This window comes from Leguminivora glycinivorella, chromosome 8, assembly GCF_023078275.1.
Source record: "Leguminivora glycinivorella isolate SPB_JAAS2020 chromosome 8, LegGlyc_1.1, whole genome shotgun sequence".
Classification (NCBI taxonomy): domain Eukaryota; kingdom Metazoa; phylum Arthropoda; class Insecta; order Lepidoptera; family Tortricidae; genus Leguminivora; species Leguminivora glycinivorella.
In genome coordinates this window covers 25,621,150-25,649,005 of record NC_062978.1, presented here as the reverse complement: position 1 = coordinate 25,649,005, position 27,856 = coordinate 25,621,150, and the positions used below count along the sequence as shown (strand labels likewise).

The 27,856-nt window shown below is 38.5% G+C and overlaps 1 protein-coding gene across 1 annotated transcript; it reads right to left on the bottom strand.

Annotated features, from left to right (window-relative positions):
* Positions 1 to 174: 174 nt before the first annotated feature.
* LOC125229142 (ubiquitin-protein ligase E3A) lies at positions 175 to 27,856 on the bottom strand. Its single transcript, XM_048133923.1, has 17 exons — positions 27,657 to 27,856; positions 27,203 to 27,413; positions 26,272 to 26,399; positions 25,281 to 25,411; positions 15,475 to 15,564; positions 13,443 to 13,529; positions 12,717 to 12,835; positions 11,934 to 12,150; positions 11,342 to 11,511; positions 10,871 to 11,036; positions 10,469 to 10,580; positions 6,765 to 7,011; positions 6,162 to 6,343; positions 4,727 to 4,895; positions 3,459 to 3,626; positions 2,690 to 2,845; positions 175 to 557 (listed from the first exon to the last, which is right to left on the bottom strand). Exons 1-17 carry the CDS (start codon positions 27,689 to 27,691, stop codon positions 219 to 221), a joined length of 2,727 nt encoding a protein of 908 aa, XP_047989880.1. The 5' UTR covers positions 27,692 to 27,856; the 3' UTR covers positions 175 to 218.

The window sequence follows — 27,856 nt, the reverse complement described above, 5'->3', positions numbered from 1 at the left end:
GCACACGAGATACATTCAAATCGCGCTAACCACGCTCCTATATGAACATTATGAACCCAATTAAAGGTCATTGAGACTGCGCGATTTAAAATACAGCCCACCAATAACATAAAATGTAATCAAACTAGCATGCGAGTAAATGGGTCCTAAAGGTCCAAAATAAAAAGCGGTGTATATAAATAAAACAAACTTTAATCAATATAAAGACGCATTATACATTACAGCATCCCAAATCCTTTCGAATAGCTTATGGCCTTCATGAGTCTGTCCTCGAGTTTCTCCCTACTCTCGTACTCGGGCAGGAGCAGCACGTTGAAGCACGTGTGAGCGGTGGGGAGGCGGTCGCAGTCGGGCCCGTTCCTGGCGATGACCAGCTTGAGGTGGCTCAGGCCGCCGACGGGCACGCGGTCGGAGCCGGTCGTGAACTGCAGCAGTTTCCTCTTGTCGTCCAGGGACAGGCTGTGGACTATGCTCCAGAAGTCTTTGATGGTTTGCGACTCGGAGGTGTAACCGGCGTCGTATTCTGTTGATTTTTCTAGCTCGTTGAAGTCGAAGTTCTGGAAGTAATATTTCATTAATATGTGAGAAAAGTGCCTGTGAGAGGTAAATAAAAGTTAGTTGCTCAAGACAATTTTGGCGTAGCAGCAGGCGAACAAATCTTCTCCTCTTAGTTTAAATAGGGATGACGACTACATAAAAAAATGGCATTCTGTTTAGTCCGTCAGTTAGATCGCCCAAAAATACTGAACACATATTTTTCGCTTTATTTAATTAATGAAAAATACAAAGATATAGAGCATCAAAGTTCCGGAGTGGGCTAAACGCGTCACTTTTAAGTAAAAATTGTACCTAGGCGTGACGTCACGCGAAACTTCAACGCACTGTACCGTCGTCATTTTTCGTTTATGAGAAAAAAGAAAAAATACGTGTTTAAAATTCTTTGATAATCTAACTGACGGACTAATTAGTTTTTTTAGTCGTCTCGCCTATACACATATCGTCACTACTTTTAAAAAATCTCGTATCTCACACTGCTCCTCAAAGACAAAACGTAGTAAGTATATACGCATTCCATACATACTTAATACATTTTTCTCTTCATTTACAGAAGATACAAGTTTTTTAAAAAGTTGTGCCGATATAGCACGTATCGCCCTACGCTTTATTGTTGTCTCTATCAAGACTATAAGGAGTAGAGCAGATTGAATAATGGGAATTTTACTTTTGAGAATATGTGATGTTGTTGAGCACACTGAGACGTGTTTAGGGTTGCAAAAAAACGGTTTTTTTTCTGGCTTGAAAAAAAACATGAAAAAAAACCGTGAAAAAAAACAGTTTTTTTTCTGGAGTATGTTTTTTTTCTAAAGTACGAAATCTCAAAATTTGCAAAATAGTTAATACTTTTATACGGTTTTTTAGACTTAATGTTAACTATTAAACGAATTTAATCAAATACTTTAATTTCTGGTCTTATAAAAGTAACATTTACGAAATGTGTAGTTGATAGTTATCACTATTTACTGTTGGCAACACAACCGCCTCTCCACACTACACGCAACATCGGGGATTTCCCAATAAACGTTTGTATACTGAATGTTAATTGAATTAAAATGTACGTTATTGTTATTGAAACACGTTACAACTCACGAAAAACCCTTATTGTTGTATTATTTGTTCATCTGAAAAAAAACCATATTTAGAAAAAAAACCATGGTGCTCGGTTTTTTTTCATGTTTTTTTTTCACAATTCTGAAAAAAAAACATTTAGTTTTTTTTCTATTTACAACCCTAGACGTGTTACAGACAGGGTCGCCATGTCGGCGCAAAGCACCTGTAATCTTGGATATGTTTGATAGAGGGTATTTTACTGCCTCCCTTCCTACCGCAGACTAGCGTCTCCACCTCCTCAAACTTGATACTATAACCAAGACGAATTTAATTTCTTCTAAGAATCTGTGATGTTGGTCACACTGGGACGTGTTGCAGTCAGGATGGCCGTGACGGCGTAGAGTATCTATAACCTTATAGCTACTAGGATAAGCGCCAGAGCTTATAGTCTGTTTGGCAGAAGAGTATGGGGATTTAAAACATTTTACGACTGCTTCTCTTTGACCGTTTGAGAGTGGATGTATACTACTGCCGCAGACGAGCGTCTCGACCTCCTCGGGCTGGAAGAGACAGCCGAGCAGATTGATTGCTCGGAATCTGTGTTTTGGGTATAGTGTTTCGGGGCACAAGAAGGTGCGGAAGAAGAGTCGTTGAATATATGTGGACTTGATACATTCGACGAGTGCTTCTCTTTGACCGTTTGAGAGTGGGTGTGTACCTTGCTGCCGCAGACGAGCGTCTCGACCTCCTCGGGGCGGAAGAGCGCGGCGAGCGGGCTCTCGTCGGTGACCATGATAACATACCTTGCTGACTAGTGGTGTACTATCGAATATATGGGGACTTAGTACATTTGACGACTGCTTCTCTTTGACCATTTGAGAGTGGGTGAGGTACCTTGCTGCCGCAGACGAGCGTCTCGACCTCCTCGGGGCGGAAGAGCGCTGCGAGCGGGCTCTCGTCGGTGACCATGACGAAGGATAACATACCTTGCTGGCACAGACTAGTGGTGTACTATCGAATATATGTGGATTTAGTACATTTGACGACTGCTTCTCTTTGACCGTTTGAGAGTGGGGTGTACCTTGCTGCCGCAGACGAGCGTCTCGACCTCCTCGGGGCGGAAGAGTGCGGCGAGCGGGCTCTCGTCGGTGACCATGACGAAGCCGCGCCGGAACGCGCGGAACTGCACCTCCACAGACTTGTTCAGGAGGTAGTCCGCGTACAGATCTACGAATTCCTGGAACAAAATAAAGAACATATCGTCACTACTTTTAAAAAAAACTTGTATCTTCGTCTGTCAATGAAAAGAAAATTGTAGTAAGTATGTATGGAAGGCATATAGACTTACTGCGTTTTAAATTAGAGGAACAGCGTGAGATACGAGATTTTTAAAAAGTAGTGACGATATCGTGACCAGACACACTTCCTCTTATTACCCGTATTGACCTTACGTGTCTATCTTGTTCTTCTTATTCCTTGCGTTATCCCGACATTTCACTACGGGTTAAGCCCGGGGTCCGCTCTGGCAACCAGGATTTAGCGTAGACACTAGCCATCTAACCTTACTTTAGTTTACCCAAAGGGTAAACTCGGTGCTACTGACGGTAAACCGGTTTCCTCATTAAGTTTTCCTTCATCAAAAAGCGACTGGTAAATATCAAATGACATTTCGTACAATTCGCAAAACTCATTGGTAACAGCCGAAGTTTGAACCCGCCACGTCTATATTAAATGTCGCACGATCTTACCAGGTCACCGTCACTCTCACGACAATGTTGGTTTTGGTTAAATACGTCACATATGATATGATTCAAAAACCTGATAGCAAAGACAAAGAGTCAAACTCATACCTTTTTGTTCCCCTGCGTGACGAAGATGTTATCCGCGTCTTCCTTGAGGTCGTGGAAGATGACGTTCCCGAACACGTCGCGGTGGCATATCCGGAACGTCTGGTAGTACACCTCTTCTAGGTCGTCGTCGTTGTATTCCAGCATGTCTTTTAGGCCTGAGTATAATATCTGAAACAATATCAAACAACTTTAAATAGGGTTTTAACTGACAAGAGATTAGCGCCATCATAGCTTGCATTATTGTTAGTTTTATTCTAGATTTAAAAATGGCTGGAACCTTAATCTGGAATATTAATAAGTTCTTTTTACAATAAAATATTTTTTGCCACAATTTTTTATCACCGACTGTACCTTTCTTTCAACAGTCATCTAAAAACCCCTTACTCGATGGGGATACGACAGTTCATAACATAGTTCACCACCTTTCTGCTCCATCATCAGATCAGCTCCACGATACCATAACATAACATTGCATTGTCACGTAAGTGCGTTTTCACATTATCCGATCCGATATCGGATGTCGGACCCATATTCCATACATCACAGGCGCCATCTTGGATTTTTTCCATTGAAATCCTTCCGACATCCGATATCGGATCGGATAATGTGAAAACGGCCTAATTCATATGTGTGCAAATTTTCAGCTCAATCGGAAACCGGGAAGTGGGTCAAACTTAGCTTCTACGTTTTGACCCAAACTAACATACTAACAAGGCAAGTTAAATAAAAGCTTGTAAAAAATAAATACAATGTTAGGGACTGACTTATTAAGCTATGATGTAGGAAATCTGGAAAATATTTCCACCAGCCAACCCCATTACATTAATTAACTCTCGGAACGCTAGCTACATTCTACACAAACTCACGCCTGTTTTCCAAAAAGGGGTACGCAGATCATACAAATATGCTGAACCTTCACGGCTCAGCCACGACATTGGTCTAAGCGCGACAGCGGAGAGCGGCGTCCATACATTGGAGCGAGACACAGCGATGGGACTTTTCATTCGCACGTATGGCTGCCGCTCACCGCTGTCGCGCTTAGACCAATGTCGTGGCCGGGCCGTCAGAGACACTTACCATTAAGGGGTTGAAATGAAAACTATATTACGATATAGAAGCGACAGCGACAGGTTGTTAGCCTCTCGCGGACTCCATAAGAACCCATATCCCACAGTCGACTTTTACGACACCCCAAGGAAGAAAAAGGTTTCCTGAAATTTTTAAAACATGTAAACGGTAAAGTCTGTTTTAAAATAAAGAATACTTACAGGGTTCCAGTCAGCCAGATCTTCAAAAGAGCCTTTCTTTCCCATCAGCTTTCGGTATACGACCATGGGGAAGTTGACGGGTAGTATCACATTGTTGTATATGGCTAGCCCCAGCACTATACCGATCAGGGTAAACTGGGCTTCCGTCTCGAAGGATAGCGGGTTAAACCTGGGAAAAAAGGTAAGTTAACAACACGCAATAATGATGGAATAATTGAGAGATCGCCTTTTAAGGCGGAGAGACTATACCGTGTCGAAATGTAGTCAAAAGTCCTACTTTGTCGCTTATTTCTTATTTTTTTGCCTTTTTTATTTTGATTTTTTAGGAAATTTTAGGTTAATTGTACTCAGAATCACGAGTACTTTCAATCTCACTGGGAGCCTGGGAGACAAAAAGTGTCCCACAATTTCCATAAATTTTTGTTACTTTCCTCTTTTGTTACCCCACACAACATGTACGGAAAATGGTAACAAAATAAGAAAAAATCGTATGGGACAATTTTTTTAACTAATAGGATTGAAAAAGCTAGTGATTCTGAGTAGAAATAGCATCTTTTTTTTTTTAAATATCACATTTCATAAAAGAGGCGAAAAATAAAGAAACGCTCTTATAATAGAGACGCGACTTGCTTTTCTCGTTATACGAATTACTCAGGATCCCACCAGTTACTTAGGATCAGTAGCCCAGTTGCCTCGCTAGTAAAAATAAAAAAATGCGCCTCATTCATTAAATACTAATTTTTATGCGTACTGTTGACTTCACCTAGAATACAAATTTGAATTTTGCGCCTTTTATGACAAGTTAGGAGCAACCCCTTAGTTACTAAAACTGGCACTGAAACTTGAGAGTATGTGCTGTGCATTCCCCTTTCGGAAATACAGGAGTCAGTTTCTGAATGTAAGTTGGGTGTGCTTCGTATAATTTGTATTTTTTATTTTATTTCTTAATAATAATTAGGATCTCACCAGACTGTTCCGTTGTTCTGATAAACCTACTGAATTTTTAACCCCCGACGCAAAAACGACGGGGTGTTATAAGTTTGACGTGTCTGTCTGTCTATCTGTGTGTGTGTCTATCTGTGGCATCGTAGCTCCCGAACGGATGAACCGATTTGGATTTAGTTTTTTTTTATCTGAAAGCTGAGTTAGTCGGGAGTGTTCTTAGCCATGTTTCATGAAAATCGGTCTACTATGTCAAAGTCGGGGTTTTTTCAAAATTTTAATTTTGTGGTTAGGTCCTATATTCTGTCAAACAAGTCTGTCAGTAAATAAGAACTAAGAAAACTACAGATATCCTTTTCTCTAGCACCCTAAAGAAAAGGATGCATATAGTTTTCTTTGTTCTTATTTGCTGACAGACTTGTTTGACAGAGTATAGTAGTCTTATCGCATTGTTCCTAGTGACAAGCTGGTAGTGTCGCAGTATAGTCCTCACCAGACAGTCTCGTTGTCGCGCTGTTGCGTGAACATCCCGTAGTCGGGGTTGAAGATCTCCTCGACGATGAGCTGGAAGAACTCCTTGCTGACGCCACCCTCGTCCAGCCCCTGCTCGCCTTCAAACTCTACTACCAGCTGCTTTTTCAGGTCCAGCACTCGCTCCATCGCTACCATTTCTAACTGTAATACAAAGTTTTATGTTATTCGTTGTGAAATAAAACTATGGAAACGAATTAAATCGCGTATAATGAATTTACAATTTTTTAATATTGAATATTGTATTTGCTTTATTAGTAGTGTGTGAACCTGCCTTAAAATCTATATTATTTATGGTCATGGTTCGTTAATATTTCTTGTATGTGGGTAGCTTTTGCACATTGTAATTTTTCCTCAGTCACCCGTTGACCACGAATGTTGTAAAGTTTAGTGTTCGAAACGTCGGGATGAATTGTAAATTCGTTATACGCGATTTAATCCGTTTCCACAGTTTTATTTTACGAAATTTCTTTTAAATGTGGATCCAGAGGATTTCTGGAGGATTTTTCAGGGATTTTTTCTACTGATGAATATGAATACCCTTCATACGTTTTTTTTGTCTTACCTCAACTAAAGCGTCGTCTATAATATGCGTCCTGCGCACTTTAAGCCTTAGATAAGGCATAGGTGGCGCCGCGCCCACCACGGCGTGTAGTAGGGACACTCGGCGCTCCGAGTACATTCGGATCCGGTTCTCGTAGTACAACCCGAGGGACTTCGTCGCGGCCGTCAGGATGAACGGGTATTTTAGGAAGGCGAATTTTTTACCTAGAATGTAAAGATATTTAGTTTCCGTTTTGCTAAGTTTTAGTCTGATTTTAGTTCAGTTTTAGTACAGTTTCGTTTAGGTTGGTTTTAGTTTAGGCAAAGACTTATGTAACTCCGTATAGACAGCTAAGTCTAAGAAAAAAATCTACCTCAAAACCATACAGAAAAAGGTACGGTGACCTAGATGGCGATACACCGTTAGGGGACGCTCGGCTAAATGGCGCTAATATTAATTATATGTATTTTGCATAGTTGTAGTTAGTTCTTTGTTTCTTCTTGTAAAAGTTTAGCATTTAATGTTAGTAATTAGTTACCCTAAGTTTAGTAAGTGTAGTAATAGTTCCATTATACTTAAATGTTTTTAGTGAGAGCTGTTTAGGAAATAAGCGAACGTTTTACTGTGTGTTTGAAACATTGTCTCCTGCTCGTTTATTTCTGTTTGCTTTCCAAATAAAATAAAATAAAAAATAAAATAAAATATTCATATTTGACATTTTAACACATATCAAGCTAAGAATATGGGCCAAATTGTCACAACTGAGGTTCAAAAGTTTTAAGCCCGGCAGGCAGGCCATGGCAGTCTATGCACTGTGATTACATATTTTACTTTGACAGTAACTCTCTATAATACTCGATCCTCTTTGCCTATAATGTAAAGATAGCATTAGAACCGATGTTGCATTTGGCGTGCAGTCGGCGTAGTCCTTATCTCCTACCTTCCATATCCTTAGAACTTCTAAAATGTAAAGGACGTCCTAGCGTTTATCTTTTAATACATTTACTTTCCCTTTTCCTATCGGGTGTTCCAGAAAGTACGAGCCCCAATGCAAATGATATCGTCTAGTATGAAAAAAATATTATGTCCTAACTTCGACCTCAAAATTCAGGATGAATTAGATGATTAGTAGAACATGTAACATAAAAACAAGAGAGCTTATAATGCATATTTTATTTATTCAAAACATAAATTAACAATTTTCCTCACTAGTAAACAAAAAAACATAATTTCACCAAATGTAACACTCGCAAAAATGTTCGTCTTCAGCGTAGCCGATGCAGAAAAGAACAACTACCACTTGGTGGCGTCACCTTTTGCATCTAAAACGGCCTTAATTCTGAGCGGCATTGTATCTACCAACTGTCTATACTCCTCAGGGGTTATTCCATTCAGACACCCACAAGTTTCTCCTTAAAACCAGCTTTGGATTTAGAAGGATCTTTTCGCAACTTTTTCTTCATTTACCACTACAAAGTTTTTATGGGAGACAAGTCTGGACTGCTGGATGGCCATGATATGGTAGGAATTTGTTTTTGTTTCAGCCACTCCATCGTTGTCTTGCCAGTATGACATAAGGCACCATCTTGTTGAAAAGTAAATCCATTTATATACTTAAACTTTCTTATAGACGGTAGTGAACTCTATTCCAAGATGCTTTTGTATTTCTCTGCATTGACGGTTCCATCTATAAATTGCAGACATCCCACACCCTGTGCCGACATACAGCCCCAAATCATTTAAAGATGCTGGAAACTACACCTTGCGTTCAAGACAGTCTTTGTGAAATGCATCTCCTTTTTCTTGAATGACTTTACTTCGTTCATCGCCAACTATGACCTCAAATTTGGATTTGTCGCTCCATATTATTTTTCGCCACTGATCGGCAGTCCAGTTTCTGTACTTTTGTGCAAATTTCAACCTGTTAGTTTTCTGCTTTTGAGTAAGTAATGGTTTCTGTTTAGCGGTGTGAAAACCGAAGCCCATTATTTTCATTACTGTCTTTCAGGTATCGACTGAAATGTTTATTTTGATCGCGTCATGCCATAGTTAGATAAGTTCTCCTGCTCTTGCATGACGATTTTTCCTGATGATGCTCCTCAAAATCCTGTTTTCTCTTTGGCAGTTATTCTTCGACGGCCAGATTTATTTAAACAGGAGACGGTTCCGTGCTTTAGTTGATGCTGGATGATTGTATGCGCCGTAGATCTTGGCAAAAAAAGGTCTTTGGATATTTTGGAACGTAGATTTGCCGCTATTGTTACTGGAAATTATAATTTTCCTCACTGATTCAGGCACCGACTTACCTCTTGCTATTTTGGTATAAAAATGTTGTAGAATAATTATATTTTTTACAGAATTTACCTTTTTATGTAGCCGTATATCATATCAGACGACTTATAATATTATTAATTCAATTTAAAATATTATTGTATAGTATAAATCTTACTAAACTATTTTTATTAAAAATAGACGACCTATTATGCCTCAAATATGAACTAGGCGTATTTTTTTGCTTTAGATATGTTATTTTTATGATATGATTATATTAAAACATATAACATTAGGGCATTTTGTACGGCGCAAGATTAAACTAGTTTTAATGGCTTAGTGTGTCGTGTATTCCATTTATCATCAAAGTCAATCTGGGTTTAAACACCAGTTTCGGAAATAAATATCGCACGTTGAAGTGTGACTAGACGATATCATTTGCATTGGGGCTCGTATAAGCACAAGCTTAAAATGACATAACACTTTTTTTCTTAACTATTACATTATTTATTAAAAAATAATAATTTTACACTAATTAAACCACACATTTTGTTAAGATACCATTTTGACATCGTCAATCGTAAGCGAGAGATCGCACCTTGGATCGAACACTTAACATTAGCTTCTGCACAGATTTGTCTCCAATGACTTTCGAGGCTTTCGACCAGTTTCTTTTGAAAGCCTCGATAGAATCTGCAGGCTTAACGTTTTTCCTAAGATATGCCTTAGTAAGAGCCCAAAAAGTTTCAATTGGTCTGGCTTCCGGGCAGTTCGGCGGATTCATCTCCTTAGGCACGTATTCAACTCCATTGTCTCTATACCAAGATAACGTAGTCTTGGCGTAATGCACTGATGCCAGATCTGGCCAAAACAAAACAGGACCATCATGCTCACGGATCATGGGCAACAATCGCCGATTCAAGCACTCCGAGATGTAGGTATCAGCCTTCATTGTTTGTGTGGTGACAAATGGTTTCGATAACTTCCCGCACTCGCAGATGGCCTGCCAAACCATTGCTTTCTTGCTGAATTTTTCAACAAAAATGGATTTTTCGGCATCATCGATATCCTGGTTTTGACGTATAGTATAAAATTGCTGACCTGGAAGCATCTTATAATCAAATTTGATGTAGGTTTCATCGTCCATAATAATGCAAGCCGATTTTCGACACAATAGGCTATCATAAAATTTTCTCGCCCTAGGTTTCACGCATGCGGCTTGTTTAGCAGTTCGTTTGGGTTTCTTCTGTTTTTTTAGGGTCTTTAAGCCAATTCTTCCCTTGGCACGTTGGACATTGCTAGCCGATGTTTGCAGTTTTTTGGCCACATCCCTAACAGACAAGTCTTTTTTTCTAGCGAACACTTGAGCAATCTTGCGGTCTAATTTTAAATCTACAGGTCCCCTTTTTCTACCAGGTTTTGGTGCATCGTGAAAGCTTAAATCCTCACCGTACTTTCGAATAGCCGTACGCACGGCTCCGATGCTAACTCCTTCAGATTTCGCCAACTGTTTTAGCGTGATGTTAGGAATTGTACACCATTTGTGCACAATCTCCTTTCGCTTTTCTGGAGAAATCCCCCGCATTTCGTATATTTTACACACAATCTTCGCAAAAAATGTAAATAATTGTAGGAAATTAAGCTACTGACAATGACATATAAGTTTTTTTTTCTAGTTAGTGTTAAAAACTGAGGGGCTCGTTAAAAAGATAGAAAGCGACACAAAGTTGTGCGCCCACCCCCTCTCGGTTATACTTTCTGTCATAGAACACCGCGTTCACCTACACGACCTCCCTAACCCTCTCCAAGGGGTCTACTTACAGAGGTTTCATACTAGTTGGATATGTCTCTCTTACCTAAAGGGTCTGTGTGCTGATGATTCTTGCTCTTGATGGACGTTAGGGGGTACAGGTGGTCTAAAGCGTCTCCAAGGGGGTCTAACTGTTGAGGAACGGAGACGGGTTCTTCGCGATGCGAGCTGGACTCCATGACACCGCCGATCATGTTCGCGTAGTACACTATCTGCAATCAAATGTCATTACAATCTAGCGTGATTTTCTAAGGCCAAACTTTGCATAGTGACTTTTGAGGTCATAATGAACAACTTTTATTATAGGACAAATTCAACAAAAAAATACCTGTTCCATAGAAATGAGAGCATCACGTCAGTCAAAATGTATGAAATGTTTCATGTGGTGTTTTTTTTTCAATAAATAAATAATAAATGAATAAAGTAATTAATTGTAAACATAAATAAATATAATGTCACGGTCGCCATGTAACGCGATACTACCAACTATGAACTTCAAGCGAATTGTATAAGGTACCTTCATGAGCTTCGTTGCCATGGTGACGCTCTCGTCGTCCTGCACTTGGAAGTTCCTCGTGTAGTTTGTAGAAATAATGCGCAGTGTGATGAGCTGCTGTAACGTTTCCAGTATGTGCCGAAGGCTCTCTTTGCAGTGCTGCGCCCACATTCTGGCCAGTTTCGCTTGTGCTGTAAAGAAAATACATAGTTAGGACACAAAGCGACGACCGGGCTGGCTCAGTCAGTAGTGACCCTGCCTCTAAGCCGCGGTTCTGGGTTCGAATCTCAGTAAGGGCAGGGATCACTGTAACATTATGCTCGTCTTAATTATGCATGTAATTTTATAAAATAAATATTGGGGACACCTTACACAGATCAACTTAGCCCCAGACTAAGCAAAGCTTGTACTATAGGTGCTAGGCGACGATATACATACTTAAATGGATAAATACATACATAGAAAACATCCATGACTCAGGAACAAATATCTGTGCTCATCACACAAATAAATGCCCTTATCGGGATTCGAACCCGGGACGGCGGCAAACATAACATTCTTAACAAAGCATTGACATTTTTTTATTGCTTAAATGTTTTTTTTCTTTACTTACTTTTGACTGGTAGATGTTTAGCCGCATGACACAACGCAGGCAGTGCTATCTCCAAGTAATCGCTGCACCCGAGGTCTGGCACCTCAAAGGCGATCACAAAACAGTTGACAATTTCTTCTTCGCTCATTTTCTTGGTTATTCGCAAGTCGATCTCCATGTTTTCGGCGAGAGTGGTAAGGGCGGTCACTAACGCTGAACTGTAGTACTCTGATGGCACCTGTGGGGAAAAACCTTGGTTAGATTTGATATATTTTAATTGTAGAGTAGAATCGGCTTTATGACTCTATATTGAGATATTGACTTAGAAATTAAATCGGACTAATCTCAATAGGTCCCTAGTTTACCAAGTTGGAAGAGAGACGGCAGTCGCTTTCTGTAACGCTCACGATAATATCTCTTTCGTAGCTATCTATCTCTATCGCTCTTGTATATTGGCGCGACAGAGCCAGACTACCTTTCGCGGCGTTTCGTTTTCGTTTCGGCTACGGGGCCAGTAATAAGTACTATTATTTATTTAGTGGCTATGCAGAAGTTTATGGTAGTGCTGAGTTGATCAGTGATCTCCAGAAAATATGTTTGTCTGGGTCGCTTGTTAAGCACATAGCTTTTGTTTTCGATTTTGTTGTCGGCGACCGATTATGAGGTTCCTCAATGGTTTGAGGATCATTACAATAAACCAATAAATAGGTAGGATGGGTCTAAGGGCAAACTGTCCAGAAAACGAAACCCCGCATGCGGGGCTTCGTTGACTATAATTTTCACGATATGCTTAGGAATACTCACTTTAGCGAGGTACTGAAAGGCGCGGCGACACGACGCTACATCGAGCCCTGGGCCTTCCAGACTGTCCACATCTTTATCCGGGTCGCTCGATGAACACATCGCTTTTGTTTCTTTGTTTCCTAAGAACAGTTTAATAAGTAACAGATTTAGAAAAGTTGAAAGGCATCTGACATTTTTATTTCAAACTTAGATATTTCAAAAAGGAAAAGTATTTTATATTTAGTTTTAATTTTAGGTTAAGTTTTAATTGTATTTATGATGTAGATGTTTTTGTTGTATATTTTGTATGTGTTTTTGCTAATAAATAATCTATTTAAAAAAATATAAAGTCGAACCATCACTTGAAACCTGCTTTCTAATTGACTAAAGCATAAGGACCTGCTTCAGAGTGCAATAGGAACTTTTTTATCTGAATGTTTGTCTATTAAAATTTCAGATAGAAAGGACCTTGAAGCAAAAAAAGATCTTTCTGTGTGGAAAGTCACACAGGGCTTGATTCACAAACTGTTAACACCCATCCAGAGACACACACACACACTGTCAAGACGTAAGACGCAAGCATAAGACGCGCCGTCTTACGTCTTACCTATACAAAATGTACTGAGTAGACGTTTTTTTAAATTGCACTCGAGCAGCGCGTCGCGTGCGTCCGTTCCGCGTCTTACGATTTGCGTCCTTTCTGTGTATTTTACCCCTTAGAAAGCGCACAAGCACTTAAGTACCTACCTTTAGTTCCTCCGCCGTTACTGCTGTCCGCGTGTGGTTTCCCCTGGAAGCACCGAGCTAGTATGGCCGGCTGTGTGAATGCTTCTCCTACGGTCAAATAAATATTATTATATTATTAGTAGTAGTTGTTGTTATAGTATATTGTTTTTTTTATAACATGTGAACAATAGGCTACTAGACTCACAATAAATGATTGTTTTCTGTAGTATTTGTCAAAAAAAACAATATTTATAGATTTTGGGTATTAAAAGTGTATGATGACTACGTATTTTCGATTAAAAATGTGTGTAATTTTTTATTTATTTTGGCCACCGAAAACACTGTCAGCGATCTAGTGACGTCATCCAATTCGAACCTTACTTGTCAAAACAATCACTGACATATTGAACTTTATGCCTTCATACTTAAAAAGTCAGAAAATGTTGTTTTCGAGTAGAATGACGTGATGCATAAATAATCTTTAGATTAACGTGACTGTGTTGTTTTCGCCTGATTACGTAAAATTATACTTTAAAAATATTTTTTGCTGTTTTTAAGTCATAATAAAATATGGTAATATTTTATTTCGGTTGATTGGACAGTACTTAATCATATAAGACAGACTTTTAAAAAGGTCAAGTAGCCTATGAAATGGTTCCATTAATTTCTCAGAGCATTCAGATGGGAGTCGCCTGTAAGAGCTTACGCATCTGTCCAAAAAAATCCGCCAAATATAATAAATTGTATGACTGACGTTTAACTAACAAAACTATACTTCGTTTCTTTTAAGATTAGAATTATCTGTCAAACGGGTAAACAAAGAAGCAGTGGTCGTAGACTTTCCTTCTTCGATTTCGGCCGATACCACTGATTTCTTGGAACTTATGTACATAGATAGTATTATAAGTTATAAGTTCCAAGAAATCAGTGGTATCGGCCGAAATCGAAGAAGGAAGGTCTACGACCACTGCTTCTTTGTTTACCCGTTTGACAGATAATTCTAATCTTAAAAGAAACGAAGTATAGTTTTAATCCTTAAATGCATGAATTTTTCTTTTAACGAGATATTAATATATGTGATAGACAATTGTTTTCTGACTCTGGGAAAAATAATAAAAAAAATATTTAAGATCGATTTTTATACTAAATCAGTGTTAGAAGTTAAATAGGCCAAATCTTATTTATATAAATATATCGTTATTGGTAAGTTTTATTTAAAAAAAATGACTACTATTAAAAAGGTACACTATTTGTGAAACCCCCATGATAAAATGTTTAAACATAAACTAATTACTAACTTCGAAAAAATCAGCCTAAATCACATACTAAAAATCGCCATCATCCTGTTTTTTTACACTTTTCCGCCATTTCGTCTTAATCCTTAAATAGTAAATTATTATATTATTTAATTGTTTATTAAATAGTAATAAATAATGAATAATAATTAAGCAATAAATGTGATTGTGGATAGCTACATATCGAGCCACGGGCCATCAAATATATGATGCATATATACATCACCATGCATTAAAGGGTTAAATTACGTCCGTACAGTCGTCATACATTTGATGTCTCGTCGTCGTTTGCTAATTTGCTGTAAATTTTTATAAAATTCAAAATGTGGCGTCATAGATATGGTATTTTTTAAGCTCTAGTTAAGCTATTGTCCACACAGAGCCAGGTACGCCGCGAGGCAATTTCCTCGCGAGGCAAACGTGTCACGGCCGAGGCGATGTGTGCGTGCGAGCTAGCTGCTTCGGCCGTGGCACGTCTACGTTAGGCCGATAGTCCACTATCATATGTTTATACTTTATCATATAAATATGATCATAGGTCTGTATGCCTCCGTTCTTCTCCAACGTGAAGAAAAAGGACGGCATGTTGCCAAAGATCATATTTCTATGATAAACATATGACAGTGGACTATCGGCCTTAGACGTTTGCCGTATGAGCACATTGCCTCGTGATGTGCTTCGTTCTGTCTGGACCCGGCTAATCGAAAACCTTACTATAACTAGATGAGGTATATGTAATGATGTATTTCTAACGTTACCTAGTGCCCTGATGAGAGGCTCGGGCGCTTTAGTCTCCAGGCAGTCGTCGCACAACTTGTATATATGTTCTTCTGTTAACGGTGCACCATCTAAACAAGCAAGAAAAATCTCATGCCAATCACAAAATCCCCTGTAAATGAAAGAGACGGGATGATAGCGCGAGCGAGTTATAGTTCGTCCCCGAGCGATTAAGACGATACGGTAGGGGTCAATTCTCCATACAAACGCTCTCGACTATTTCCTCCTTGGTTTTTGAAGATAGAGCAATGATTTTTTCAACACTAAGTGTTATTATTTTTATCTGTGTCGGACCGTTTTGATTTTTTTGATATTCTGTTTTTTAAAGACTCTAGAGCCAATCAAAAATTTCCAAAAACGGACTTTTTCATTGTGGCGCAAAAAAGGTGTGATACTCAAGATTGGTAACAATTAACCAAAATAGCTAAACGGTCCGACATAGATTATTTCATTGTTATTCAGATTCTCAAATTTCGTTCCGATTGATTAACACTTTCGAAACCGGGCTCTACGCGGCGCTACGACATTTTCGCTACATACGGGGAAACCCATGTAATCGGCTACGCTTCTACGAGCGGTGTACCCGACAGTCGGGTTCTTGGTAGCGAAAGTGTTAAGGCTGCTTTCAAAAAAAACCGGCCAAGTGCGAGTCGGACTCGCCCACCGAGGGTTCCGTACCTACAAAACTTTTACGTTACTCACATAATTCTAAAGACTGGGCTAGGCTAGAAGTATAGGTTCTCTAATGAGCATAAATAGCATAATTGTGTTTAGCGCCACCTCTCGACGAATTCGCGAACTAATTAGCACAGCTTGCGTGAGGTCTTTTATAATGTTAACCAAATTCAACATTTTTTATTTTATTTTAAAGTAGGTGTTTTATGTAAAATTTCGTAGCTATAAATTGCATATACACACATTACATTGTATATTACTGACTCTGTAACTGTGTCTCTTTTGTTTCCTTTATGTACAATAAAGCTTATACATACATACATACATACATATAAATTTTAACACCCTTATTCATACACTAAAGTATCCAGCCGATAAAGTTCGTTTGTCCCTTTATATCACACCAATACGTCGGAAAGGGACAAACGAAATTTATCGGCTTGATAACTTTAGTGTACGTTTATGAATAACTGGGTAAGTATAAGTATGGTAAACATCAGAAAGGGTGAGTAAAACAATCTGAAAGGTTCTAAGTTTTATCTACTTAAAGGTTTTTTAATCTAATCCAAATTTGGTTATGGTAGCTGAAAAAGTATACAGAATTGTATAACGCAAGTTTCTAGCGGGAAATTACTAAATAAATATTATTTAAATTTTAACTTCTGATTAGCAGAAACGTCTGCGCTGGAGTATCGATTCAGAGGCCGTGAGTTCAAGTCTCACCCAAGGCAGACATTTTCCACTTTTAAATTTAAAAATATTATTTACTAAATACATTATCTATTGTTGTATTTTGCCTTGGACCTTGTAGTACCTATAGGTAGTCTTGTATATGCGAACTAAAGCCAAGCGATAAAAGGTAGCTGAATAATGTCAGATTGTACGACAACGAGAGACGTTTGCCGACTGCGCGAATGAGTCGCGCTTTCTTACGTCAGAAATTGCTTGACAAATATATCGGGTGCACGTGCCCGGTAATTAATGGACGACCTTTTAACCACCAAGAGGGCACCTTACAGAAAATCGACATTAAGGTTTAGTAAAAGTCGCCTGCTTTTCGAGATTTTCACACTTTTTAAAATTTTAGGTAGTAGGTATTAAAATTTTAAAAATTGTGAAAATCTCGAAAACCAGGCGACTTTTACTAAACCTTAAAGTCGATTTTCTGGACCAATATAAGGTGCCACTCTTGGCAAATAAAGGGTTAAAAGAAAACGAAACTATGGCATTGCAGTGACAGGTTGCCAGCCTCTCGCCTACACCACAATTTAACCCATATCCCATAGATTTTCTGGACCAGTATAAGGTGCCCTCTTGGTGGTTAAAAGGTTGTCCATTAATTACCGGGCACCCTGTATAATATCAAATCGTACGAGAGCAGCGAACGTGTGCAGGCAGCGAAGGGAGCCGAGCGCGCGAATGATGAGTTCGCGCGGCGAATCCCGCGTGACATCGTACGATAAAAAGTATAATTCATACACTTAATTGTAAAAATGTAATGTATACGGATTAATTAATTTAATATAGATAGGTAATTATTGATATATGGCAAAACGAAGGAAATTGTTTACACCTCCGCAAATAAGTATCTAATGATAATTTTTAATTTACCATGTTACTTCACGTACCTAGGTACTTATTTTAAAAACCCTAAAAATGTGTATTGAATTTCTGCCACAGACCACCATGTGGTTTCTGCATATTCTGCGCTGTGCATAGAATTTGCAGAGACATTGCAGAGAGCGCACGCAGACACCGGCGCGGCGCCAGTGGACGCGTCTGTGTGCGTGAGCTAGGTATGCATACAACTACAACAACTACTGTAGGCACCGCCCCTCAGTAGATCGATGCGATAACATCAATTTAAAAACTTCCCGAGCCTCGTGGCGCCCACCATACAAAATTTTTGCTAGGGAATTTTGATTCTTATTGTACTTGAGATTGAATTCAATTTCAGTTATTCGAAAAATTTTATAAACAAAAGAAATTATATTTTATTTGTTTATGAGAGTTAAAATTCCATTGAAACCATTATGTACTTTAGAAAGTACATTCGGCGCCACGAGGCTAGATACACTGTCACCTACAAATTCGACACTCAAAAGTGTCCGATCGCTTAGTTGCAAATGTGTGCGTCTAGTTGACAAACGAAAACTTCGCAATGTAGTAAAAACTACTTTCATTTTTTTACAAAAACAACGTTATCTCTTAGTAATTAAAGTTCAATTTCAATGCAAGTAATTGGCGGTTATGACATTAATAAATGTGATCATCGCGCAAGCCATAAAATTTTATTACCGCAGGTGGCAAGTGTGCATATTTTTAAACAAATCTACCTCTTATTGCAACCAACATAAGTTTAATTCAGTTCGCGCTGCTGCGCGGTAGTTTAGAACGATGCGATAGTCCATCGATAATCAGATAATCACCTAAGTGACCGGCCACACCAGAGCGTCGCGTGTCTCGGGGCGCGCAACGGACGTCCGCGCCACGCCGCCTCAGTGTAATTCAAAAAACGTCTCCTCAGTAGGTACATTTTGTATAGGAAGGACGTAAGACGCGCCCCAGGTGGCGTGGCGCGGCGCGCCTTACGTCCTTCCTATACAAAATGTACCGAGGAGACGCTTTTTGAATTACACTCAGGTGGCGTGGCGCCGACGTCCGTTGCGCGCCCCGAGACACGCGACGCTCTGATGTGGCCGGTGCCTAAAAACGCGACGAACGCCGTCCACTGCCGCGATCTATGTAGATAATGAATATGACACTGAATTGTGCAAACTATTGGACATAAACCGTGGACGTGGCCTTGAGCGTTCGGATGAATCGGATGATGTCCTACCGCAATCTGAGGCGCTGAATGTTTTAAGACTGTGCACACTTACGCCGTGTCTTGCGTGGGCGACGGTCGCGCGACCGTCGCCTTCACGTCTAATCGCATCGTCTACTTCCATATCGATAAGGTTTGATTTCGTATGCGTCGCATCGCTGTCGCGCGACCATCGCGCGACCGTCGCCCACGCAAGCCATCGGCTTATCAGTCGCGGTCGTCAGCCGCGTCCGTCAGACGCGTTCCATAATTTGTTTCAAGCTTTATACACAAGTTTTCCTTTCAATAGCAATAGCTAACGTCACGCTTGGCTTGAGTAATAAAAACTGTATAGTTAAATTAATGAAATATGTATAAGTAGGATATTGAAATCTTCTTTCTTCGTTGAGCCATCACAGCTAACTTTAACTTACAAACGGTATTAAGCACCTGCACTTCTGAAGGCGCTTAAGTCATTTTTGCTAATAAAAAAAACCACAACGTTCTATGAACATTGGTCAAGTGCGAGTCGGTTTTCGACTTTTCCATACAAAGAACTCATGAGCGCCTGAACGACTATGATGGCAAAGTTAACGTTTCGCACTTTCAAGACTTTACGTATATATCTCGGAAACGATAAGAGATAGAGCAAAATGGACTTCAGGTTTGGGCTTTCGGTGGCACAAATTCTATGTTTTCGTCAACAGACACCTTTTTTGGACCGATTTGAATAAAATTTTGCTCAGTCAATTTATAAACAGTCTTAAGCGCCTCCTTTTTAGTAGGAACTTAAGTCATTTTGTACAAATGAAAAAAAATTTGAACAAGTTCTAAAAGGAAAAAGACAGAAATGAATTTCTTTATACCTGTCCAACTCGCTTACACAATTTTAAGACGTTTAGTAACTACTTGCAGCGGCAGTGAGTGAAATTCGTAATCTGAGTTTTTTTCTCTTAAGTCCGACTTACGCTTGACTGTAGATTTCTAATAGGTTTTCCTGTAATCTACAGGGAGAGGGCTATCTCGTGTATTTTTTTGAAAATTTTACGCTAAGTAGTTTCGGAGATAAGGGGGGGAATGGTCATTTTTTGCTTATTTTCTTAAATTACTTCTAAATTACCAAAACAAAAAATATAAAAAAAATATATTTCAGATGCTGATATAATGCTCTTTCATTTGATATGTAACACAATATAGTTTTAATAACTTTGATTTTTAATTTTCAATTTTACCCCCAAAAGTGACCCCTGTGATTAAATTTCATTTAATTAAATTACATGTCCGTCTTTGGGCCACAGGTTTACATACGTGTGCCAAATTTCAAGTAAATCGGTCCAGTAGTTTCGGAGAAATCGGCTGTGACAGAGGGACAGACAGACACGCGAGTGATCCTATAAGGGTTCCGTTTTTCCTCTTTGAGGTACGGAACCCTAAAAAACGTCAAAAGAATGTAAAATTGATAGTTTTAGTCGGTGAAATACTACACTTTCCGTTATCCAATAGATTTATTTAATTCAAGTTCCAGTTAGAGCATCTTATTATCTTGATTTTTATAAGACTGGATTTTTGAAAACTAACTCACTAAATTAATTATGAATTTTTCTCTAATGCACGTTTAGAAAAACGCACGTATAGAGCTGAATCAGTCGATCTTATTTGTAAAATTTGGACAATTTTGAATATTAAAACGGGTAAATTTATAATTCGTATATCCTGTACCACAATCATTTCAGACTAGATTTTTATTTTAAGTTTTTGAAAAAGAGTAAACTAGCCTAAGGCGAATTCAATTTTTTTCAGAAATTACCTAAAATTAAGTGACAATTTCTTTGAAAATCTACATCAAATCGAAGTAAGTTTTGTACTAAATTAATCTGCAACGTTTACTTAAATTTCTGTTATGCCTTAGTGATTATAAATTGCTATTATTGATTTTTGCCAATTTTTTGAAAACGAGCCTTCACCGGTACAATTATTACCACTTTTAGACATTTTCTCATATTTTGTTAGACCAAGTAGAAAAAGTCCTATAATGTGATATATATTTATAAACTACTCGCAAAGCCCTTTAATTTGATACCACACACGGTATGATCGAGCGCTCGGTTGCGATTTCACTATTTTTAACACGAAAGCCCTCTTAAGTTTTGAAGGAGGAAAGAGTCGAGAGCGAAACCTCGATTTTAAAGATTTTTTTGAAATATCTTTTGTCTGGGTTGTTCTTAATGGACAATTTTTTTTCGATAAATCTAGTTAATAACACTTGTATATTTAACTAAAATTCCCAAGTTTAAAGGGGGACTCTTTTCCATTTTAGCATTTTCGCTACCGTATCCTCTTAACTATAAATCGCTAGCTCTCTCTTTTATTTACACGGGACCAACTATCTTTTGCTCGTTTATAACGCCGATAGCTCCTCGCTCACTCGCCATTGGTGGGAGCAGTCCCTAAATACCAGTTAACATACTCTTCGGACACCGACAAAAGACATCATTTCATCATCATTCGCTTGCCCTTATCCCAATTAGTTGGGATCGGCGCAGCATGTCTTTTTCTTACATACATATCTATCGGACGTCATCTCATCAGTCACTTGCATTCGTTCCATATCATCTCTCACGCAGTCCATCCTTTTCTTCGGCTTTCGTCTCCCGCTTCCTCTATCCACACTCATCCGTAATACTTGTTTCGTAACATGACTTTCATCCCTCCGCATCACATGGCCGTACCACGCTAAGCGCTTCGCCCTTACTTTCTCATGGGCGCAACTTTCAGACTTCCTCTGATATACTCATTTCTTATTCTATCCACTCTTGTCACACCACACATCCACATAACATTCTCATTTCTGCTACATGCAATCTTTTTTCATCCGTCACCTTTAGGGCCCAACACTCTGATCCGTACATGACGACAGGTCTTATCACTGTTTTATACATTTATCTCTTCAAACGAAGAGGCACCCGGGCGTCGCAAATACAAAAGACATTATTTATAAATATTAAAAATATTAACTATACGCGATTCCCTTTTTACATAACAAAAAATAAAACCGCCTTCAAAAATAAGCGCGTTACAAAACACGGAGAAACTAAAAAGCAAAAAATAATAAACCTTTGAATTCAGATTTCTTATCGTATTGCAATAATCTAAACATCCAAATTATAAACAAATCAATTATTTTTGTAGTCGGTACCAGACCTATTCGTCGCCTTGCTATTGCCTGTTTGCCCCACCCAACCATACGCAGGCTGGCACCGACTCCAAAAATAATTGATTTGTTTATAATTTGGATGTTTAGATTATTGCAATACGATAAGAAATCTGAATTCAAAGGTTTATTATTTTTTGCTTTTTAGTTTCTCCGTGTTTTGTAACGCGCTTATTTTTGAAGGCGGTTTTATTTTTTGTTAAAAAAGTTTATTTTTTGTTGATTTTTAGTGGTTCCTATTGATATTATACGTATCAGTCCGAATATATGTACACTAGTGAAAGAATTATCCTTTAACTCCTAACCATTGAGGAGTTGACCTTCCATCATCAGCTCAGCCACATAAAATTATTACCATCAGGCGTAAATACTGGTTTACCTTTGAAAAATACACTAAAAACATTACATGTGCCTATAACATTTGAAGAGTTCCCTCGATTTCTCCAGGATCCCATCATCAGACCCTGACTTGGTGCCAATGGGACCATCTTGGGGTTATACCCGCTCGATCAAAAAAAAAATTTTGAAAATCGGTCCACAATTCTCGGAGATATCGAGGAACATACATACAAAAAAATAAAAAAAAAATTAAAAAAAAACATTCAGTCGAATTGAGAACCTCCTCCTTTTTTGAAGTCGGTTAAAAATCATGATGAATAAGCAAGTTAAATGTACCTGACAGGGACAGAAGCAGCTCGTCTAAGATGTCTATCAACCACTTGGCACTTCTCCCCATGGTCACTGGTTTAGTAATGACTATTTAATATTTCATACAAGGTATAAAAGGGTTGCTAGACAATTAGGCTGTTAAATGTAATAAGTAATTTGTTAATGACCTAATCAGGGCATTATGTTTAACAAGGCTTTCGGTATTTTATTAATTAGATGATAATAGTCAAATGGTTAATGACAATGTCGTATGATTAACTAATTAACCTTATAGGGCCCTAATAGTAGGTAATTTGCTCATTTCTGTAAATAAATTATATTCATCAGGTATTTAGACTACCTCTTTAGTCAAACTTTAAAAGGGTATTAACCGAAACGGGCAGTTGTAGGGAAAATAATGCTCTGCAATCACGTCGTTATTAGCAGGGATTTCCATACAAAATAAACCGCTATTTTTTCGTTCTTTAGTAGAATTCTATGATTGCCTACCATTTATAAATATTTGCACACTGTTTAAGACACTCGAAAAAGGTGAAGTATTTTTACACTATCACATGTAATCTGTACCCTTTTTCTGCGAATAAATTAATGTTTCTTTAAATCAAAAATCAAAATCAAAAACAGTCATTCAGTAAGTAGGCCACAGGGGCACTTTTACAAGTCAACATTACAATAAATAATACGGATTCAACAAAATTTAAAAGCTACTTTAAATTAAAAATTAAACATAATCAAAAAAAAACTGATACAAAAAATAAGAACAACTAAAATAACTTTAGAGTTGTAAAAGGCTCTAGATATCACAGCTAAAGACAATAAATATACTTAATCTATATTTTTTTCCTAGAGATGTACATGGTCTCCAAGAGTCAGAAAGTATCAGAAAGTAATGATCTGTATTCTTACTCAAAATTAAAGACACGAGTATAGTACAGTCCCTATTAGCTGAAACAGACCGGTCTTCACAAACAGCACCCGTTCAGTCCCTTTATAGAAGCGAAAGCCAATGTGTTATGCCACGCGATTTTTCTACAATACAAAGTTAATATTCGCAGCGTTGACCGGCGTTCTAGGGAGAGGAGAAGCCTGTAGCCCTGGTATTAATAATAATAATAATAATAAGCCCCCAGGGCAGCTTGTGGCGAGCTGAATGGGAAGTGGCGTCCCTTGGGTCCCATGCCCCCGAGAGTCGGTCAGGCCCCTCCCTCCGGCTTGCCTTCGCTGGCCGTCCGGAGTGAACACTGAGCAGGGGCCGCAGGACTCTCACCTCTGGCTTGCCTTAACCGGCCGTCCAGAGTGGGGTGCCAGAGCTATATGCTTGCAGGGTGGAAGTGAAATATGCATAAGACGCGAGTTGGCACAGTGGCTGTTTCGTACAGACTGGGTAGAAAGCGGCGCACACCTCTCCGCACCCTGAGCCGCTCACGAAATGTTGTCCCCTTGTCGCTCCGTGCGAGCGGCCGTTTTCGGGGACCCATATAGTGAGTTGGCAAGTCACCACCTGCCTATTTTGTCATGTTTTATAACATATGAGCAAGGCAGGTGCCATAGTATTTCCGATAGTACCGGTTACCAATCCACCAGCAACTCAACCTAATAGCCCGGTTTCTTTTTGTACCATTTTCTTACAATAGTTCTACATTAACCGGGGCTTGTCCTTGGGTGCATTACTATAGTGCAGACAGGGATAATCGCCGGTTAGTGTCACATTACTTTTTAAATTAAACTGTCTTAAAGGGCCTCTACGCTGTTGGCTTCGGCCCCACGCACGCCTCCCAAAAGTCCGGGACCACATGGTCCCGAGAACTGGAAAGGACATACAAATAATAATAATAATAGTCGTTTCAGCGAACGGTCTCATAGCGAAGAGTCTCGACCAACATCTTAAGAGACTCTCGCTCGGTGGTTGGATCAAGGGCCAGATGCAGAAGGCGGTGATTTTGGACACAGCGCGGATAGTCCGACGGTTCCTCTCTCTGCAGCCCTAACCACCGGCAGCTTGGGCCCTGCCCCGCTGCTGGCGGCACCCTAGGTTAGGTTTTTTATAATGTGTTTATATGTTTTATATTGTTTTGTAAGTGTTTTATTTTATTTTACTTTTATACTCATATTGTAAAAAACCTAATCTAAGAAAAGAAATAAATAAAGGATATAATAATAAATATTATAGGACATTCTTACACAGATTGACTGAGGCCCACGGTAAGCTCAAGAAGGCTTGTGTTGTGGGTGCTCAGACAACGATACATATAATATATAAATACTTATATACATAGAAAACATCCATGACTCAGGAACAAATATCTGTGCTCATCACACAAATAAATGCCCTTACCGGGATTCGAACCCAGGACCGCGGCGCAGCAGGCAGGATCACTACCGACTGCGCCAGACCGGTCGCCAATTCCTCGCGTATTAATACTCACTGCTGTGACTAGTTTTGAAGTCATCCTGTTTGTGACTAGTTTCCTGTCGGGAGCTTGTGGCGCTCGAGCTGGGCAGCTCAGATTTCTCATCGTGACTCCGCTTCTCTTTCTCTGTGCATGCTGATGATGGACTGAAAAAGATATATAAAATGTATTTAAATATCTGATGCATAGTATTTGTCTTTTTTTATACCATGTCGGTGGAACAGACAAACAGAAGCATTGAAGAAATACAATCAAAAGCATTTCTCGCACTGAAGAAATGAAGTCATTTATTTAATATTGCATTGTCATGTACATAATAAGGTGTTAATTTACATTTGATTCCGGTTCATGACACCCTGTAAGGGCACACAATATATAACTTAATTTAAGTAACACATTAAATAAGTCAATATCAATGATTAATTTAGGAATTTTAACAATAGGTAACAATAATGTTGTTTTCGAAAATCGCTGATTTAATTAATTTGTCAAGTTATTAATATAGATATTAATTCAATAAATGTCATTTTATAATAGTATGATTGTAGAAATATAAATGATTATGAGTTAAAAGTCCTAAACCAATTCGATGTCACATTAAACTAGTGTATTATCTTCAAGGAATGATTCGACTGTGATGAACCACTTCTTCAGTGCGAGAAGTGATTCTTTTCTTGTCTAGTCGAAACTTCGGAGGGTCATCTGTACTGAAAAACGTCGTACGATACACGTGCGAAAAAGAAATTCGTAACTTGTTGTCCATTTAAAACACTGCCTCTGCCTGTTTCGGACATCCGTCTTTTTCGCACTTGTTTCGGACTTTTAATTGTTGATCCACTTCTAGCTCATTTTATACTGGACATCTCATGGTTAAGCGAAGACGTGTCCAGTATAAAATGAGCTAAAAGTGGGTCAACAATTAAAGTTCGTGACTGTACTACTGTACTGTATAATCACGCTTTATTAATATCAATATATTTTGTTTTACTTTAACTAATAGTTTTACCTGGTGGAATCACACGGGCTAGTTTCAGTGCGAGGCACTTTGTTGGGCAGGCTGTCGCATAGTCGCGCCTCCTTGTAGAACAGCTTTATGGCCTCCGCTGCAGCTTCATTTGGAGTCAGATTTCGGGCCTGTTCAATATTTTTAGTCATTATTAGTCCATATGTAAGCGAAACAAAAATAAAATGGGAAATAGATCTTCCACCAAAATTGATAAGAACACATTCAAATGATTGAGTAGATTTAGTGGAGGCTTTTCACAGACACCTAGTGTATTGCCTGATTAAAAAGAAACAATATAAAAAATTAATCTGTATATACCAACAGCTGGATTTAATAAACTGACCATGTAGTTATAGTGTACATAAACAAAACAAAAGAGACAGGTTACAGAGTCAATAATATACAATGTAACAATATAATTGTAATTAATGAACAATTTACATGTTTATGTCATTCATTAATATTTTTTATACTAAAAATTAGATCAATCCCCTTGCCACAAATGATTTCTGTAATTTGTGCATGATTACTCAAAACATGAAAACTAGATCTGTGAGCCTAGCATGCTAGGCTCACAGATCTGTGTATATAGCACATTGCATTGGTGCATGTTTCTCTGCAGCTTTCCAATGAAGAAAAACAATTGACATCTTCTTTACTAAGCCATTTTATTTTACACTATTTTTTAATTCTAATTTAGTGTGTAAGTACTCTTGAAATATTTATAATTTAAGTTAGTTTTAGTGTACTATCATTATCAATACTTTGTTAAACTAAATAAATAAATAATTCTAATTTTGCTTTAATTTAATTTTGTATCACAGAAAGTTGCAGATTCATCCTGATCTTTGTTTAGACATGAGAACATCTTTTATTATGGAACTAAAATTAAATTCTAAAAATAAACCCTAGGTCACTGTACACATGTTACCTCTCCGCTAGACGCACAGTACTGGTTGTCACAGTTAGGGTTCCCGCAGCCATCCAGCAGCTGGTAAAAGTATCTCTCGATCAGTTGTTTTGCAGCAGCTCGCTTCATAATGTCCTCAGCACAGTTTGAGTTTTTCTCCGCACATATACCTGAACTAGACTCACTTTCGGTTGGGGCTGTATTACTATTTGACGATGACGCTTCGTTCCCCCTAAAATAAAAAATCATATGATATAACACTGAGCACACCGGCCGTCACACGCAATTAAGAACAAAAACAAAAACGAAAATAGCAAGTAATGCTTTAACATAACCTTGTCTCAACTGCGCATCATGCTCCCTGTTTATAAATAGAAGTATAAGTGCGTTTACGGAAAAAATCTTCTTATAACAAACTTCTCAATAAATTAGTACACAAACTTCAGCACAAGGCACCAGCGAATTACATATTTACCTTGAAGCTTCGTCAGTTTCGCTTTTTGAGTTCATAGAAGTTAATTCTTTCAGTTGATAAATATATTTCACTGGGCACACATAAATGCAATAAAATGGACTGGTACATTCGACAAATATTGCGTTTATATTGTTATACAAAACAATAACCACACAAAAAATACCACCAGTTTGTTCTACTCTATTCTGCGATCTGTCATT